The 17,715-nt window shown below is 43.4% G+C and overlaps 1 protein-coding gene across 9 annotated transcripts in view; it reads left to right on the plus strand.

Annotated features, from left to right (window-relative positions):
• The window catches only part of ZNF827 (zinc finger protein 827), a 170,313-nt gene that overhangs the window by 141,327 nt on the left and 11,271 nt on the right, over positions 1 to 17,715 (plus strand). For all 9 annotated transcript variants that reach the window (XM_074377802.1, XM_045516384.2, XM_045516385.2 and 6 more), the window contains 3 exons: positions 7,013 to 7,150; positions 10,992 to 11,163; positions 12,242 to 12,408. In XM_074377802.1, coding sequence (XP_074233903.1) covers positions 7,013 to 7,150; positions 10,992 to 11,163; positions 12,242 to 12,408 — 477 coding nt within the window. The remainder of the gene's footprint in view (positions 1 to 7,012; positions 7,151 to 10,991; positions 11,164 to 12,241; positions 12,409 to 17,715) is intronic.

Raw genomic sequence — 17,715 nt, forward strand, 5'->3', positions numbered from 1 at the left:
AATCTTTTGCTTACAGCTTTAACCAAATAAAGCCTTCTCTCTCTTTCCACATTTCTCTTGCCAAAGTCAGGTTGAGAGATGATTCTTTGAGAGGATTATTTTGGCAGGAGATGCCAGGATCTTCTCACACAACAAAACACACCAACAAAAACCAGATGATACACCAGTCAGGGAGCTAAGTGATATTAAAACTGAAAAGAAGCACACTGAAGTCCTTTCCTTTGCCCCTCTGAGGGTTTTTTGTTGTTATTGTCATTTGTTTGTTTGTTTGTTTGTTTGTTTGTTAACAAAATGCTCCCTCAAATGTCAGTGAAAGACTCAAGGGAACTTTCTTAAATAATAACTGGTTTACCTCAGTGGGGATTGGCTTTTAGATTTTTCCCATTTGATCTTCCTCCGGTTCCATCTTTATTCTACTTCTTGACATATTGCAGTTTCTAACTTCTCTGTGGCTGGAAATATTCTAGGCTGACACCTTCGAGAGGAGAGATAGAAAGAAATCCTAGTGTCTGTGAATTGTTGCTAAATCTGCACTTGTCCACTTATAACCAAGAATTTAAGCTCAGAGCCAAAAAACAGGAGGAGAAAGAAAAAACCCCTCCTTGTGTGTTGTAGACTTTGGCAGTGATTCCAGATGGCTTGGAGGAGCTTCAGTGAGACTGTGGCTCTGGTCTCTGCTCTCCCCAGAGTCACTAGCCAGGGTACCTGGGCAATCACTTCAGTCCTCTGGGCTTCGGTTTCCTTCTGTGTAAGAAGAGGGCATTGAACAGGATGACCTTTAAGGTTCCTCCCTGAACTAAGCTTTGGGGCAGGATGGAGCTGTGGTTACTCCGGGAACCTTGATTCTGTTACTCAGCCCTGGACAGGTTGTGGAGTGCACTGGTATAGGAGAGGTCCCGGAATTGAATGCCCCGTTTCATCTTCAGGGGAATAAGAGCTGGATTCAAAGTCCTCTGCTGGACCCAACGTTCTGTCATGTACAGTTTACTAGCACTCCCTCCCAAATGCTACCAGGCGGGTTTATTTCATGGAAATTTTTGGAGAAATACTTGATGAGCTTCCTCTTCCCAGAGCCTGTGCATGAAATGAGACTTGTCCCCTTGGGTCACTGGGTCACAAGAGGAGGACTGACATACTGTCTCTTGGTCATTCAGCCTTACCTTTATGAATGAGTGACCTCAGTTCACCATAAAGGAAAACTGAGAGCCTTGTATTGGGACTGCTAAGATGGGGTGACTCTCCAAACACCCTGTTCTTATTTTCCCAACTATGCTGTAAGGGATAAAAATGCTCACACCCGTGCACCTGTTTACTTCACTTAAAGCAAATACAAAAATTTATTTAAGGAAGAAGGAAAGACCCAAATGGCATTCAAAGCAATGAGCATGGGTGAAAAAGTAGAGAGAAAAATATCTGATCAAACTGTACTGAGTAGCCAGGAATTTATGGGAACAATTTATGGATATCTCAGGAATCAGAGTAAAAGAGGGTAAAGGGAAATAAAGTGTATTATAGGAGACAAAATCCTCTGAGACACTGTATAAAAATATATATAATCATTGAACAAATATTTTTATTTCACTATAAAAGAAATGAAGAAAATCATTCACAGCTTCTTAAAATAATGAAACAGAAGGGATATGGGAACAAAGATGAAGAAGAGCAATTTTTTAAAAAATAATAATACCTATAGTATTTCTTATATGTAAAGTATAACTTACATTAAAGTATAAATTTTTCCTGACTTTGGGCTCATTTGAAAACAATTAGTGTTATGTGAATTTTTCTGTTACATGTTATGTTTCAGTAAAAAATTTTTAAAAAGCAAATTCCTTAATAATCTAAAAGAAAATTTTTTAAAGTTGTTTTTTAGCAGAACAAAAGATAATTAAGATGGAAATGTGCTCAGCTGGCTATACACTTACTGCTGTTGACAATGTGGAGAGTTCTTCACAAGATGCAAGAGTTTGGAATAAAGCTTGTCAAAGACCAGACCTAACACTCAAAGTCTTAAGACCAAGAGTTACCATGGGAGGGAGGAGTTTCAGTAAAGAATATCATAAGGGAAGACTCAGCTAACAGTAGCCGAAACAAATGGGTTTAATTTCCTCACATAACAAGTAAGTCCAGAGTGGGTGGTTTCTGCTACTGGAAGGTGCCATCAAAGACTCAGACTTTTCCCATCTTTCCCTTTCTTCATCCTTAGCAGATTGGCTTTCATCCTCAGGCCTCATATGCACAAAATGGCTGCCATAATCCCAGGCATTTCCTCTGTCATCAAAGCAAGAAAAAGAGAGAAAGGGCCAACATCAAATGTGTATTTCTTTCTTTTTTAATTGAAGTATAGTTGATTTACAATGTTGTGTTAGTTTCAGGTATACAGCAAAGTGATTCAGTAATACATTTTTTTTTCAGATTTTTTTCCATTATGGTTTATTACAAGATATTGAATATGGTTCCCTGTGCTATACAGTAGGTCCTTGTTGCTTATCTATTTTGTAAATAATAGTGCATATCTTTCCCTTTATCAGGAAAGCAGAAGCCTTCTCACTGGCCAGAATTTTAGCACATGGCCACCCCAGCTGCCTCTACAGTGGGAATAAACACGGAAGAGGGGAAGTTGAGGATGACTATTGGTTTAATTGAAAAACAGTGTCTGCCAGAGAATTTGTTTTGAAAAGAATAATCCTGTGGCTTGTTGTTGGGAAGTAGGGACATAGAATCTTTGGGGATATGGCTAAAGACCGCAAACATTTCCACTAATAAAATCATTAAATCACAGTCTTTGGGTTGAGTTAAAACACCATTCGGAAAGCAAGTAGCCTTATTTTTCACCCTGAATTGGCCATTAGCCTTGACAAAAGCTATTTCCAGGCCTCAGTCTTTCCCCCCTATAAAGTAAGAATAATCTTTATTCCCTGCCTCATTTGGGTCCTTTCATTTGGTCATTCGTTTCCTCGGCAACTGTATACTACACACCTGCTGTGTATCAGGCATGTGCAAATGCTGAGGGTTTACAAGTAAATCATGCAGAACCCCCTCCCTCAATGACTCACATTCTAATAGGGAGGGGAGGCCAGTGAACCTAGTTATTATTGAACACTGCTGCCTGTTGGACTGGCTGATGCTCTGTGTTAAAAAGGTACATAGAATATAGAAGATACGCAAACAAGAAATGTAACCGGTAAAGTGGTGCAATAGAGTGAGTATTCATGGAAGTGCTCCGAACAGAGAAGGGGGAGTGACTCGTGACCTGGGGAACTGGCGAAGGCTTTACCGAGGAGGTGCGGTCTGAGATAGGACTTGAAAATGAGCCAGAGTTTGTGTGTGGAAGAAGCGCTGGGGTGGGGAGTGATTTCTGTTGGAGGCATAGTAGGTTCAAAAGCATTGACAGCCCAGAAGCGATGAGCTAGTTCTGGAAAAGGTGAGTTGCTCACTCTGCTGAGCATTTGGGTGGTGGGAGGTGAGGTGTGGAGCTGAAGGTGAGAGGTGGTTGGAGCCAGACTGAAGGATCTCAGGAGCCTTGTGCGGGAGTCTGGCCGTGGGAGGCCGCTGGAACACAGGATGAGAGATGACCTGATTTGTGCCTCAGGAAGATCATTCTGGAATCTGGGAGGAAGGGTTATTGAGATGGAGAGAGGCTGGTACCGGAGAGGCCATTTAGCAGGCTTCTGTGACAATCCCAGTGAGGAACAATGACTCAGTGAAGGCAGTGGGGTTCCAGAAAGATCTCTGAGGTCTTCTTTTTTTCCCCAAAGTTATCAAAAATTAAAGAAGAGAAAAACTTGACATGAAAATATGTCAGTTTTAGCTTTCACACTGTTGTCCACACACGCACACAAATCAAATCATGGTATCTTTAAACCTGTAGCATAGACCACAGAGGTAGCCAGGCCAGTTCACTCAGTTCCCCCAGTTCCCCATGCCGGAGACAGAGCACGGTGTCTGTGTCTATGAATAGAGCTTTAAAATGCACATCCTGGGACACGCACCGCTGTCCCCACAGTGGTTTTCTTCATGTGGGGTGACAGTCCTTACTGCTAATGCAGAGAGATTCATACAGGCCTCTATGTCAGTTTTTATAAACGTTTATCAATTGGTTTACAACTTGAATTGTTCTAAATATTTTGGGGAAATTCTGATCCTCGAAAGCTGCAGACCAAGTGTGCTGCTCACCTTTGGAATGCCTCCTGGAGAGCTGGTGGTCCAGGCTGGCCATTCTCTATGGTGATGGGGCCAGTCCTGCTCCCAAAAGGCAGACACTGGTCTTTCTAAAGACTGGCCTTGCTGGGAATCGATCACATTCAGGTATCACTCCAGAACCAGACAGACAGCTCTCAGTGACTGCTTGGATGTGTTGAAAGACACAGTGAGAGAGAGGGAGGAATCAGATGCCACGGTTTCTCCTGTGGCATTTGGGTGACACCCTTCCCAGGAAATGTGGGCAAACATGGGGTCCGCTGAGCTCCATTTCAGCTCCGTGAAAAGAGGAGCAAGCCTTTTACTTCAGTACGTGTTTGGGCAAATACCCCTCTTCGCCCTGCTGGGGTGTCAAGGTCGCGTTCTGGGGTGAGGCTCCGCTGCCCGTGGTTGCCTCACTCCGGCGTGAATGCAGACAGCCAGCGGGGAGAGGAGCCGAGCCCTGGACAGACGTGGGGGCTAGGAGCCGGGCGGTGGCTGACCGGGGCTGGATGCTCTCCTGGTGTCTCTGGCCACCTCTCCGTGGCCGTAGGGTGTTCTTTCTGCTTGGCTGCAGCACAGCCTTCGTGAGCCTAATGGTTTTCTAGGCCAGTAGAGGGAATTCAACATTTCATGATGCTTCAACTTCTCAAGTGTGTGACTCATACTTGAAAGAATTATTCAGAGACTTCTTTTCTGTTTAATTGCATTGACTTGTTTGGCACGTGACCCAGTTCATTCTTGTCGTGAATGTATCAGAAGACCCTGTGTCCTCTTAATCTCTCCTCATAGTTGTTACTATCGTCCTCCTTTGAAGCACTGTTTTGATTACGCACTTCAAAGGCACGACTGAAGTGCCCTCTCATCACCGTGAGGCAGAAGTGCCCACGGCTTGGACTCACAGACGGTCATCTGAGGATGGTTCTTGTCCTCGGCATCTCAGATCCCTGCACCTCCCTTTCCTCCTTCCTTCCCCCACAGTCCCACCCCTTCCCCTTCCGAGGTCTGTGGTCACACATTCATACACTAGTAAGACCAGCTCTTCTCTCCGGGCCCAAAGAGCTTCGTTTAACAAACACAGATAAATCAATACATGTGCCTTATCAGTGTTAGGACTGCTGGCAGGTGCCTCATAGCAAATATTTTTGCAATTTCACCATCAGTGCCTGCCCCTTCCCCCGCCAAACATACATACGTCGTATTTGTTTCTTCTTTCCTGAGATTATACTATCTGGCAAATCTGAATTCAAATGAAAATTGATCCAGTCGACTCACCCAACTGCAGGTGGAAGCCTGTACTTGTACTGGGGAAGCAGTGTCAGCCCAGTTGTGTGAAATCAAGGTCTTTGTTCTGCTGTTGTCTCTGCCCAGTGGGTCCGAGTGTTTTCCTCGGCTTGGATCGTCTGAAAAGTTCTTTCTACCATCTGATTCCCGCCACGTGGCATCCGGCTCTATCAGGCACTACCGTGCTGTGAGAACGTTCACAGCAATTTACTGAAGTAAAAGACGAGATATTAGCTCAGTGAATTATCTGTCTTGTTCTTCAGAGTGAGGCCTAAAGGCCTATCAGTGGCTCAGACAAGTGTCCTCGTAGAAGTGGCCCCTTCTCTCCTTTTGGTACTCTGTCACCTCGCCCCTTGTGTTACTGTAGAAGGAATGTTTGTATAATCCATTACAGCTCAGTGAGAAGAAAAATGGGTGAGAAAATGAAAGGTAACCCAATGGATGATGATGAGAAAATAAGAACTTTTTCAGACGGCAGGAGAAGGTATTAACATCCACTTGTTTCATTCATGGCCGCGAGTCATCCATAGATGACTCGTGGCCGTCATCATTTTCCTAAATATGATGAGACCACTGGGGAAATACTGCTTGTGTAACTCTTACATTAAGGAGTTTTATGTGGAGCTGTGTCTTAGCCCGAAAAGCTGCTATAACCACAGTGTGGGTAGCTTATAAACAACAAAATATATTGCTTACAGTTCTGGATGCTGGAAACCCTAGATCGGGGTACCAGCAGGTCAGGTGAGGGCTGCCTTCTGGGACAAGACAGCCTACTCCTTGCTGTGGCCTCACATGGCCAGGGTGGGGGGGGGGGGCTAGGGAGCCCTGTGGGGCCTCTTTTTTAAGGGTTTTAATCCCATTCATGAGGGTCTACCTTCATGATCTAAACACCTCCCAGAGACCCTACCTCTAAAAACCATCACCTTGAGTGTTAGGGTTTCAACATAGGAATTTAAGGGGGGACACAAACATTAAGGCCATGGCAAGCCCCGTGCTGTTGTCATCACTGAGTCTGTGTGACGAACGTTCCTCATTAAGGATTTTTCACAACCCAGAACACAGGGCAAAACCTTTTTTCATAAAAGGCAGTGAGAGCGTATTTCCTTTCAAGAGATCAAACCATTTCTTTTTGCATTGGAATCTGAGCTTCAGTCTTCTTGACTTACTGTCTGGTGGCCAGAGCCTACATTTCTGGAACTTTAATGTGCAGCTCAACCATCACTCCTTCAACATATATTTATGGAGAACCAGCTGTATACTGGGCACGGTGCTGAACCACGCTATCAACCTGCTGGAGGGGTGGGTCGGCTGAGCGTTAGTGAGGAAGGAGAGAAAATACTGGAGACTTGACTAAAATGGAAATCCACAACTTTCAGGCATGGCCTTCATAGAGAAGGGAAATGAGCAGGAAGCCCAGAGGTTACTTGGTCTTGTTTGCAGTCATTGTTCAGAAGGGAGCCTTTGCTGAAGTCCTAAATGTTGACTAAACTGAAATTTGTTCACGTTCCCTTATTTATTCCTCATGATGCTTTTTGTTCTTTTGGCCCAGAAACAGAAAAGATAGTCCTAGAGGCAGGAAATGGGTTGCCATCCTGGAAATTCAACGACCAGCTTTTTCCCTGTGACGTATGTGGGAAAGTGTTCGGCCGACAGCAGACGTTGTCCCGGCATCTCTCCCTGCACACAGGTGAGTCGGGGCCTCACTGCCAGGCCTTCCCCCTCTCCATCGCCAGCCTCTCCACTACCAGCAAGCTGAGTTTCTCTAAGAGAATGATAACAGGAAGTGGTAGAAATGTTTTTCTCCTGATCTATTTAAGCCATTTTCCCTGGCATGTTCAAATAAGGCTCTGGAAGGGGTCTTTTATTGTTATTGAAAGGACCCATTGAGTTCAAGTAGGACTGATGGGAAAAGATACACATTTGGGTACATTCCAGTAAAATTCCGCAACTCCAAGGAGTTTATTGCTCTCATCTTGTGGGCGTCGGGGGTGGGGCTGCACCCCATCTTATTGGATTCATTTTTTTGTGGTAGGGGGAGCAGAGAGGGGAAGAGCACCTTGGTGGAGAAACAGTCACTGTCTTTATGTTCGTGTAACAGTAGAGCCACGTGGTTGGTTCTGTGTTGGGGAAGGGAAGACAGCCAAGTTAAGAAGGAGCCAAGGAAGGATAAATAGGAACTTAATCAATGCAGCAAGGATAAGCAAGAACAAAAAGAAGTTAGGTCAAATCAGTAGTAACCAAAAAGCAAGATGGAAATAAGGAAGTGTTTCAGTTTTTACACAACAGACTTGTTAAAAATTCAAATGTGTCTCAGCCATCTGCAGCAACAGGGATGGACGTAGACATGATCGTACCCAGTGAAGGAAGTCAGACGGGGAAAGATGAGTATCGTATGATATCGCTTATAGGTGGAATCTAAAAAAAAATGAAACACGTGAACTTATTTATAAACCAGAAACAGACTCACAGACATAGAAAACAAACTATGGTGACCAAAGTGCAAAGGGTAGGGAGGAATAAATTAGGATTTGGGGATTAATACATATACTCTACTATATGAAAAATAAAGAGCAACTGCCCACTGTGCAGCACAGGAACTATATTCAGTATCTTCTAATAACCTATCATGGAAAAGAATCTGAAATATATATATACACACACACACGTCCTTCTTCATATTCTTATCCATATGTGTATGTATAACTGAACCACTTTGCTGTGTACCTGAAACTAACACATTGCAAACCAAGTATGTTTCCATTTAAAAAAATTTTTTGAGAAAATGAATTCAAATATGTCTTACTTACAGGAAACACAAAACAAAATGATATAGAAAAAAAGGGTTTGTATGTCACACAAAATAACGAAGAAGGCTCAACAGGCAATATTCATAGAACAAGATTAATTTTCTCTTTTTATGTATATACATATTTTAATACTTTAATCTTAAATATTAAACCACTAAAGACAGAATTTAGTCACATACTTAGCCACAAAGGAAACTTTCACATGTTCAATAAAGTTGAAGCTCCTTAGGCCACATTCTCTAAGTGTAGTTAAATGAAATTTAAAATAACCAAAGATCTAATTGGAACAAGTTGAAGCTATGTTGATATTTGCAAGTGAGGGAGGCATTTGTTAATGAGATTTTTTTCCCCCCTTGGAAATTTTCAAGGGAAAATAATATGACATACAGAGAAAGGGAGCTGTACTGAAAATTAAAGGTGTGGATAAATAATTTTTTAATATGATATCTATCTATCTATCTATCTATCTATATATATATACACATACACATACATATTTTATTTGTTATATTAAGTGCATTTCTGCTTATTAAAGCTTTCATGTAATACCAATATACCAAGTCAGTGTGCAAAATGACATAGTGGGGAGGCACTGCCAGCTGTAAGAAAATCAACACATCAGTTCTGCAAAATATGTTAAACATCAAAAAAATTGCAGTCTACATAATAATCAGGAACACAAGAATGGTAAGCCATAACATACGATAAATTTAATAATAAAATGTTCTTAATGAAATGCAGAGTAATAATAATAAAATAAAATAACCGAGGGTCCATAAAATGTCCTATCTAATTGGATCAAAGAAAAGGAAGAAAATCAAATCGCAAATTGCAGACCTCCAGGAGGAGTGAAAGGAGAACACTTCGCACCTCACCCTGGAGTAGGCAGTCACAGCTCTGTGCAAGGAGCATTTACAGACATGAACGTTACAATTAGAAGAGAAGAAAGAAAAATAAAGGAACTTACCACCCATCTTAAAGAATTCGTAAGAGAACAAAATCTAGGAAGAAGAATATAAAATGGATAAATCCTGTTAAGTCCAAGAAGGAAAAAGGAGGCCAAAACATTCAAAGTTAGCAATGAAAAAGGAAGCCTAATTCTCAATACAGATGCCATTAAAGAACTGTTGGAGAATAGAGCAACTCTATGCCAAAAAAATAAAAAATAAAAGCTGTAAACTTATTTTATTTTATTTTATTTTATTGTACTGTATTGTATTTATTTTTTAATTGAAGTACAGTCAATTACAATGTGTCAGTTTCTGGTGTACAGCACAGTGTCCCAGTCATGCATATACATACATATATTTGTTTTCATATTTTTTGAAAGCTTTAGATGACATAGATATAACGAATATAAATATATATTTAAAGATATAAAGATATAAAGAATAATTTCCAAAATTGGCCCAAGATGGAGGGGGGGGACTTAAGCAGATCAGTTACCAAAGGGTGACTTGGAAAGATGATGAAAGAAATACTACAAAAAAAGGCATCAGGTCCAGAAATTGTCTCAGGTTAGTTCTTTTAAAAAAGCCTTTTGAGACTAGAAAATTCTGATATTATTAAACTTTTCCAAATGACAGAAAAAGCTAGGAATCTCTACGATTCACTTTGTAAAGAAATCGTAACCTTAATACCAAACTTAACAACCTCATTTATTAGTACAAGTGCAGAAATTCTAAAGAAAGGGCTCTAGTCTATCTGCACGATAGGGGATCCTCCCAGCCCTGCTGAGCCCAGGGCCACTGTCACATCAGATGTTGGGGAACACCTGTTATAATAACAATGCCTTACATTTTGCTGCAGAAAATTTTTTTCTGCACTCTTCCCTGTGAAGTAGATAAGACAGGTATTTTCTTTAAGGCAAGCCCAGTATTACAAGAGTAAGAACTAAGGACAGAAACAGAAATTGTTCTTTCCTTGCTCTGTTATCATCTGTTACCTTTATCTGGACCTGAGAGCAAAGCCTGCTCCTTTTACTTTACTTTGCTTGATGAGTCAAATGAATTCAGAATGCCACTCTGGAAGCAGTCCTGAAACATTGTCAATTTTACAAAAAAAAGGCGGGGGGGCTTCTATTAAGAAATCAATTGAAACTTTGTGTTTTATTTCTGTAGCATGAACATTTCCAGTTAAATCTTTTCATCCAAGTCCTTTTTTCCCCCTTAGTTTCATTCTTTTTTGTTTCCTGGCCAACCCAGACTGGAGCTTAGGGAAAATGATGAGATTTCTCTTAAACACACCAGTCCTGCGAATGCTGTGTCACAACCCTTCCCCCCCACCTCAGCACCCACCCTGGACCGACACATGGCAGGAGGAGGGCAGGCACACACGATATTCTTTTAGCCCCTGTGGGGCTCACCTTACCAGGGAGAGGGACCTGTAGGTGTCCAGGAAAAGGCAGATGGTCCAGTTGCCCTGGGACTTTCTTTTTTTTTTTTTTTTGGTGGGAAGGTAATGAAGATTATTCATTTATTTATTTTTATTGGATTGAACCCAGGACCTTGTGCATGCTAGGCATGCACTCTACCACTGAGCTAGGCATGACCTGCCCGGTAGAGACTTTTCGAATGTTTACAACTCCAAGGTGTTCCCTTTGTCCCCATTTGAAACGAGATTTCAAACTCTCTCCTTGATACCTTGAAGTGGTCTTTTGCAAGGTGTTGAGATTCCATTTCTGAGCATGGTTTGGGTTTTTTCCTGTTCCTTCTCCCTCAGAGGAAAGAAAATACAAATGCCACTTGTGCCCCTATGCTGCTAAGTGCCGTGCAAACCTGAACCAGCACCTGACCGTCCACTCGGTGAAGCTGGTGAGTACGGACACCGAGGACATCGTGAGCGCCGTCACCTCTGAAGGCAGTGATGGGAAGAAACACCCTTATTATTACAGGTGAGCCGCCAGTGGAGCCCGCTAACCAGGGCTGCCCAGACCTTCCCGAACACTCCCTGCCCCTCTGCTGGGGCACACATGTCAAGGCATCTCTTCTCTGACACAGTGCTGACCTTCCTTTTCATATTTGCTTTGCTTGGATTGAACCCTGTGTTGCAATGACTCCTCTCCCGGCTGAGTGGCCCTGAGAGAGTTAAGTAAAAGGGAGATGGTCTGCAGGGCGGAGCCCCAGAGAGTGGCAGGGCTGCTCCCGGGTGATTAGCTGTGAGGTCTGTGTGGCTGGGAAGCTCCCAGCTTCCTAACTGAGCACCTCGCTGCTTCCTGAGAATTATCCGAAGGAAAAATCAACCTGAGAACTCTGAGAAAATAGCCCTGGAAGTATTGCCTGCTTTCCCTTGGCTGTGTTATCCTTCAGTACCTGGAATTTTGCGTTTCTCTTCCATAGTCAACCATGAATCTATATTTGGTTTGGTTGCTGTAAAATCCCAAGTTTCAGACTTGCTGTTGAATCTTGCCTGAGTGACGGGCTATCCAGATGGGAGGAAACTTGCTAGCTGTGTTTGCATGGAATGTCTCCAAGGAGGGCAACTTCTATCCAGGACGGTCACAGACAGGGCTTGCTCCTGCTCAGAGTGCCACCTGGATGTGCGTCCATTCCTGCATGGAAGGTTTCCAGAGCCAGAGAGGGGCTCACCGGGTGTACGGGTTACTCAAGTTTATCAGTGCACCAGCACCACTAATACCTTGGCAAGGCTGCCCCGCATCTCTTTGCCCAAAGGAATCAGTTAGGTGTTTTGCAGCATCTGGAATCTGTAATTTTTCATTAGATTTATGACTATTAGCATCATTAGAGCATGTATGGGATTGTTACATTATGCTCCAACTTAGTCCGTTTGGCACGGTGACCACATCAGAGGCGTCCCAGAAAGCGGAAGAATTTCCTAACGCAAAGCCTTTTGGTGGGAGGAAAACCTGGGTCAAGGCCTGGATTTCAGAGTGTCCCGAGTCCAACTGGATAGCTTCTGTTAGGAAGATCACTCTTCTCTCTCTGCTTCTCTTCATTCCCCCTCTGGTACAGCTGTCACGTGTGTGGATTTGAGACCGAGCTCAATGTCCAGTTTGTCAGTCACATGTCGCTCCACGTGGACAAGGAGCAGTGGATGTTCTCCATCTGCTGCACGGCCTGCGACTTCGTCACCATGGAGGAAGCAGAGATAAAGGCTCACATCGGCACCAAGCACACAGGTGACCCTCCCTGTCTGTCCTTCGCACCAGTCTCTCTTCCAACCCCAGTTGCCCTCCCCACCCCACCCCCCATTCCCTGGCAGGGGCATCCTCTTCACCAGGCGACACTGACATTTCCTTCCAGAAGGAGGGGCTTTCTCGGGGTGGCAGGGCCACTTCCCCCATTATCTGGCCCGGCTTGTGCCACGCTGATCTGACAGCCGCACAAGCAGTTGAAGGGTGCGGGCTGTTGGCTTGTTCCTCATCCTGATCATCATCATTGTAGCCAGCAGTCATCCAGCTTTTACGATGCCCCAGGCTTGCGCCTTTGCGCTCTGGATCTCATTTAAGCTTAAAACAACCCTCTGCAGTCAATACCACTGTCGGCATACTAGCCAGGTGGAGAAACCGAGGCTTCAGGTGTCCACCAGGATGTAACTCCAGAAACTCAGACCAGCACAGTTTCATGCTGGAGCCCACTCTCCGTATCACTGCTGTCCTGGCAGCCCCATGCAGCCCTTGGCAGAGTTCTACGCCTTTCTGTTTTATGGTGCCAGGGTACCGCAAACATCATTCTGCGGGCTGTGCTCCTCTTCCCTTGAACTGCAGCCTGGACACCCTCCAGAATGATGCCCTGGCAGTTCTGTCCAGAGATAAAGAAAACCGGCTTCTCCCGAAACAACCCAATGTCTCTCTTGGCTGCAGCCAAGACTTTGCCATGGCTGTCCTTTCCTGTAAGGCTCTTGCCATGCTGGTTAACTTCTTCCATTTAATGATGTTAACATTTTGACTTCACCGTGCAATTGTCCTCTCCCAAGTGATGGTTACAAATGACACCAGCACGGAGTCATTAAATTAGGAGGAGGAGGAGCTCCCGCTGTATTTCCCAGGGCTTCCAAGTTACATTGCTGACCACCAGCCCCAGGCGTTGGGTCAGCCCCCCGCATCCTCAGCACTTGAAGGATTCAGGAAGGGGAATCTCCCTGACGATGTGCACGGCCGTGAAGTCTCTGTGCTTTCCTGGCCGCTTTGGCTCCGTGGTGCCAACAGCAATAAAAGCTTGTTTTTGTCAGTAAGTTGAGCAGCTATGACTCGGAGGTCTGCAGAGAGCCGTTAGGCTGAGTGAGAAGGTGCCGTTTTTACAGTCAGTTGTCTGACCGTAACCACATTAGCACCGTGGGCAGCAGGTGAGCTGGGAAACTCACATCGAAGACAAATTAAATTTAGCATTTCTGGAGCGGCCAGTGGAGGGAAAGGCCAGCCTCTGTTCCATTTCCACTGGCTTTTCAGGTATTCTTTTTTCTCTCTCTTTTCTATTACACGTCCTTTCTTCTCGCCCTCCCCACCCCAAAGCATGCCCAAACCCAGCCGAGAACCTTCCCTTCCCCCTCCCCCCTCCGCAGCCCCCTCCACCACCACCTCCAGGAAACCATAGAAACCATAATGGCTGGAAGGAAGTTGGACTTAGAGTCACTTGACTGTCATCACTGGAAACTTCACATTCACAAGTAACCGATGCAAACATACTTCTCAGTTGCCACGGGGAACACAGCGACGATCTGCTCTCTCTGAGGTGGTGGCGCTCCTGGTGTAGCGGTGTGTTAGCACAGAGAGCGAGAGTGAGATGCACTGAAGGACTGTCTTTTCTAACACAGTAGAAGCCTTAGATGCTGCAGCTATTAGGGAATAAGGTTATATCCTATTTTATAAGCCAGGGGTGCTAGCAAGGGTTTTTCTTTTAAGGGCCAGATAGTAGCTATCTTAGACTTTCAGGCTGTGCAGTTTCTGTCCCTGCTGTTCAGCTCTGCCGTTGGAATTGGAATGGAGCCCTGGACAGGATGCAAATGAATGGGTGTGGCAGCATTCCGTGGGAGCTTTATTTACGAAGACGCAGAGGCTAGATTTGGCCCGAGGGTTCTAGTTGGCTGACCCCCGTTATAAGCTAGAAGGTCTCACAGTGAGGGTTTCTTGTCTTTAGCTGCTGCTTTGAGGTGGTTTTGACCCAAAATATATACATCCAAATTGTAATTAATAAGCTGTGCAGTTGCAAAGTTATGATATAAAAGCACTATGTACGCTATGTAATACAGACAATGTATATTCCTAAGAATAAGGAGCTTATCCAAGGCACGGCTGCGTCTCCAGCACCTGGACCCGTGGCTGCTTGGTGTGGGTGGAGAGAAACCTTCATCCAGTGAATGAATGGATGTGTGCAAGTGCATCCACACACACGTGTGCATGCAAGTAAGAAAATTACTCAGCCATGGCCCTTGCCTAACCTTAGTACGTACAGGCATACCTTGTTTTATTGCATTTTGCCTTGTTTCTCTTCGCAGATTTTTTTTTTAAGCAAATTGTGAAGATTTGTGGCAACCCTGCATCAGGCTAGTCTGTTAGCACCATTTTTCAACGTTTGCCGACTTTATGTCTCTGTGTCATATTTTGGTAATTCTTGTGATATTTTAAACTTTTTGTTATCATTATATTTGTTATGTGGTCTGTGGTCAGTGATCATTGATATTGCTGTTGCAAAGAGATTGTGCCTCACTGAAAAAGGCTCAGATGACAGCATTTTTTAGCAATAAAGTGCCTTTTAATTAAGGTATGTACATTGTTTTTTTAGACATAATTCTGTTGCCCACTTAATAGACTACAGTGTAGTGTAAACATAACTTTTATACACACCAGGACACCAAACAACTCATGTGTAAATTCATGTGACTTTATTGCAATATTTGCTTTCTTGCTGTGGTCTGGAACCAACCCTGCCGCGTCTCTGAGGTTGGCCTGTGTGGAAGAAGTTACTGGGATGGAGGAGAGCACGCACTGAATTCCAGATCCCGGTTCTAGACCCCATGTTACCGCAAGGCACTGCGAATGCAGGCACTCATGCTAACTTCTCTGGGCCTCCATCCGTTCCCTGAGGTTTTAAATGCGCAGGACCTGCCGGACAGGCCTGAGATTCTACATGAGCCTCATTATCTCATCCGATTTACCTGTCGTAGGAACAGGCATCCTTCATTTCAGCGCCCTAGGAGATCTGAAATGCTTTCTTGGTACCTAATGAAGTTGTCATCTACAGCTTTAATCAACAGCAGGTTTTCGCGTCGACAAGTGGCCTATCTTGCAATTCTCCCACAGAATCCACGTGCTTTCTCAGACCTCCTTACTGGCGACTCTCACCCACGACACACTTGTGAGTCTGAAGAACTGTCCTCTGCTTGGTGTTTCTTCCTTCACCCCTCCTTGCCCTCTGTCTGCCCTGGTCCTTGCAGAGGACATCAGCGAGGGAAAAACAGTCCCTCTGGTGCTCTTGACTCCTTAATGCAAATTTTGCTGCAGTTTTTAAATGTTGCGATAATGGCAGTTGAGGATTTTGAATAGCTATTTGGAAAAAACAACCATCAATATACTTCATGTCACATAGATGCCAAAATAAGTGCCAGATGACTGACACAATCCCTGTTAACCAAGCAGCCCCAGAAAGGCTCGAAGAAAATAGAGTATTTATCACACTTACAGAGCGAGAAGGATCTGTAAAAGCTTAAGTGACGCAAGACATCTCAGAGGAGGAGGATCAAGGGATTCGACACAGGAACATTTCCTCTCTTTGCAAAAGAGAAGACAAAGGGAAAACAAAAAACCACAGTCTGAAAAATGTGTTTGTAAAAATGACAAAAGGCCAGTATATTTACAACATAGAAAATTCATATAAACTGGTAAGAAACACTTCAGGTCGTGAACAGTCAGTTCATCATAAAAGAAAGAAAAGCTAATCACTCAACATCAGGGTAAGTGTTCAGCCTCGCTAGCAGTCAGCCTGAAACTCAGGAGTGGCTTATCTTTCACTATTAAGTTAGGAGCACGTCTTCCAGGTACCCACTGTTGCCAAAAGCGGCTGATTCTCTTGTGACGATGGCCCTGCAAAGTGGTAGGACTTTTGAAAACTAATGAATATTTACCGAGAGGCTGGAAAATGTAAGGCTCTGTGACCCAGTAATCCCACTTCTGAGAATTTATCTGTAGGGAAAAAAAAAAAAAAAAAACCCGAAACAGTGGAATATTCATTTTAACTGAAAATGTAATTTTAAGGAAATATTTAAATAAAGTAGGATCAGTCCATTCCATGGATATAATACTGTCATTTAAAACTATTAATTCGTAATTCTTCTTATAAATCTTGTGAGAGCCAACTCTGCTCCACGTATATCAAACAGCAAGGGAAAATGCAAAGTGTTCGTGGTTACTATCCTTATTGTATTTTGTAAATACTATATGTTATATTTTATAATATAATAATAATGACATATTCTTCAATAATGCTTACCACGAGCCAGGCATTGCTCTTAGTGCTTTGCGTATAAAAGCCCATTTAATCCTCACAACAAACATATGAGGCAGGTGCTGAAATTAGCCCCTTTTTTTAGATGAATGAGATAATTGAGGCACAAAGTTAAATCTTTGTCCCAGGTCATACAGCTACTAAGGGGTATAGGTGGCATTCAAAGTCAAATATTCTGAATCTAAAGTCCTTATTCTGAACCACTATGCAATTAATGGCAATACCTTTATTTATTTACTTTTAATTTTCTTTTTCATTGAAGTGTAGTTGATTTACAATGTGAGTTACAGGTGTACAGCAAAATATTCAGTTGTACATATACATACATAGATACTTCCTTTTCAGATTCTTTTCCCTTATATGTTATTACAAGAAATTGAATATAGTTTCCTGTGCTATACAGGAGGTCCTTGTGGTTTATCTGTTTTGTATATAGTAATGTGTATCAACAGTTTTAAAATAGAGATGCTTACTTTGGGGGGGGGTGCTTAAAATCACAGAAATTTATTATCTTATAGTTCTGTAGGCCGGAAGTCTCAGACTAGTCTTACGGGAATAAAATCAAGATGTTGGTGAGGCTGTGTTCATTCTGAGACCTGAGGAGAGATCAGTTTCCTTGAGATGCTTCCTTTTTAAAAAATAAAAAGAAGAACACCAAAAATGTAATGGTGCTTGTACTGAGGCAGCAAATTGATTGGCACTCTTTTATAAAGTCTCAATTTCTCAACGTGTGTCATTTTCAATTAGAAAATCTTCAGATTTTTAAAGTTCTCTTTAGTTGGCCATCCTAGTGTTTGAGGTTGCATTACCCATGCACAGGTGTCGTTCACCAGAAATCTCTGTGATGCTGCAGATCAGTGACCCCTGGGATCACAATGAGAGCCTTGGGTTGGGTTGACAAGGACACCCTGGCTCACTCCCTAAGAGAGACTGGAAGGAGATGGGGACCGAGAGGAGAGGATGCCAGATAGACCTGCCATTACAAA

The sequence above is a fragment of the Camelus bactrianus genome, chromosome 2, assembly GCF_048773025.1.
Source record: "Camelus bactrianus isolate YW-2024 breed Bactrian camel chromosome 2, ASM4877302v1, whole genome shotgun sequence".
In the NCBI taxonomy this organism is placed as follows: Eukaryota; Metazoa; Chordata; class Mammalia; order Artiodactyla; family Camelidae; genus Camelus; species Camelus bactrianus.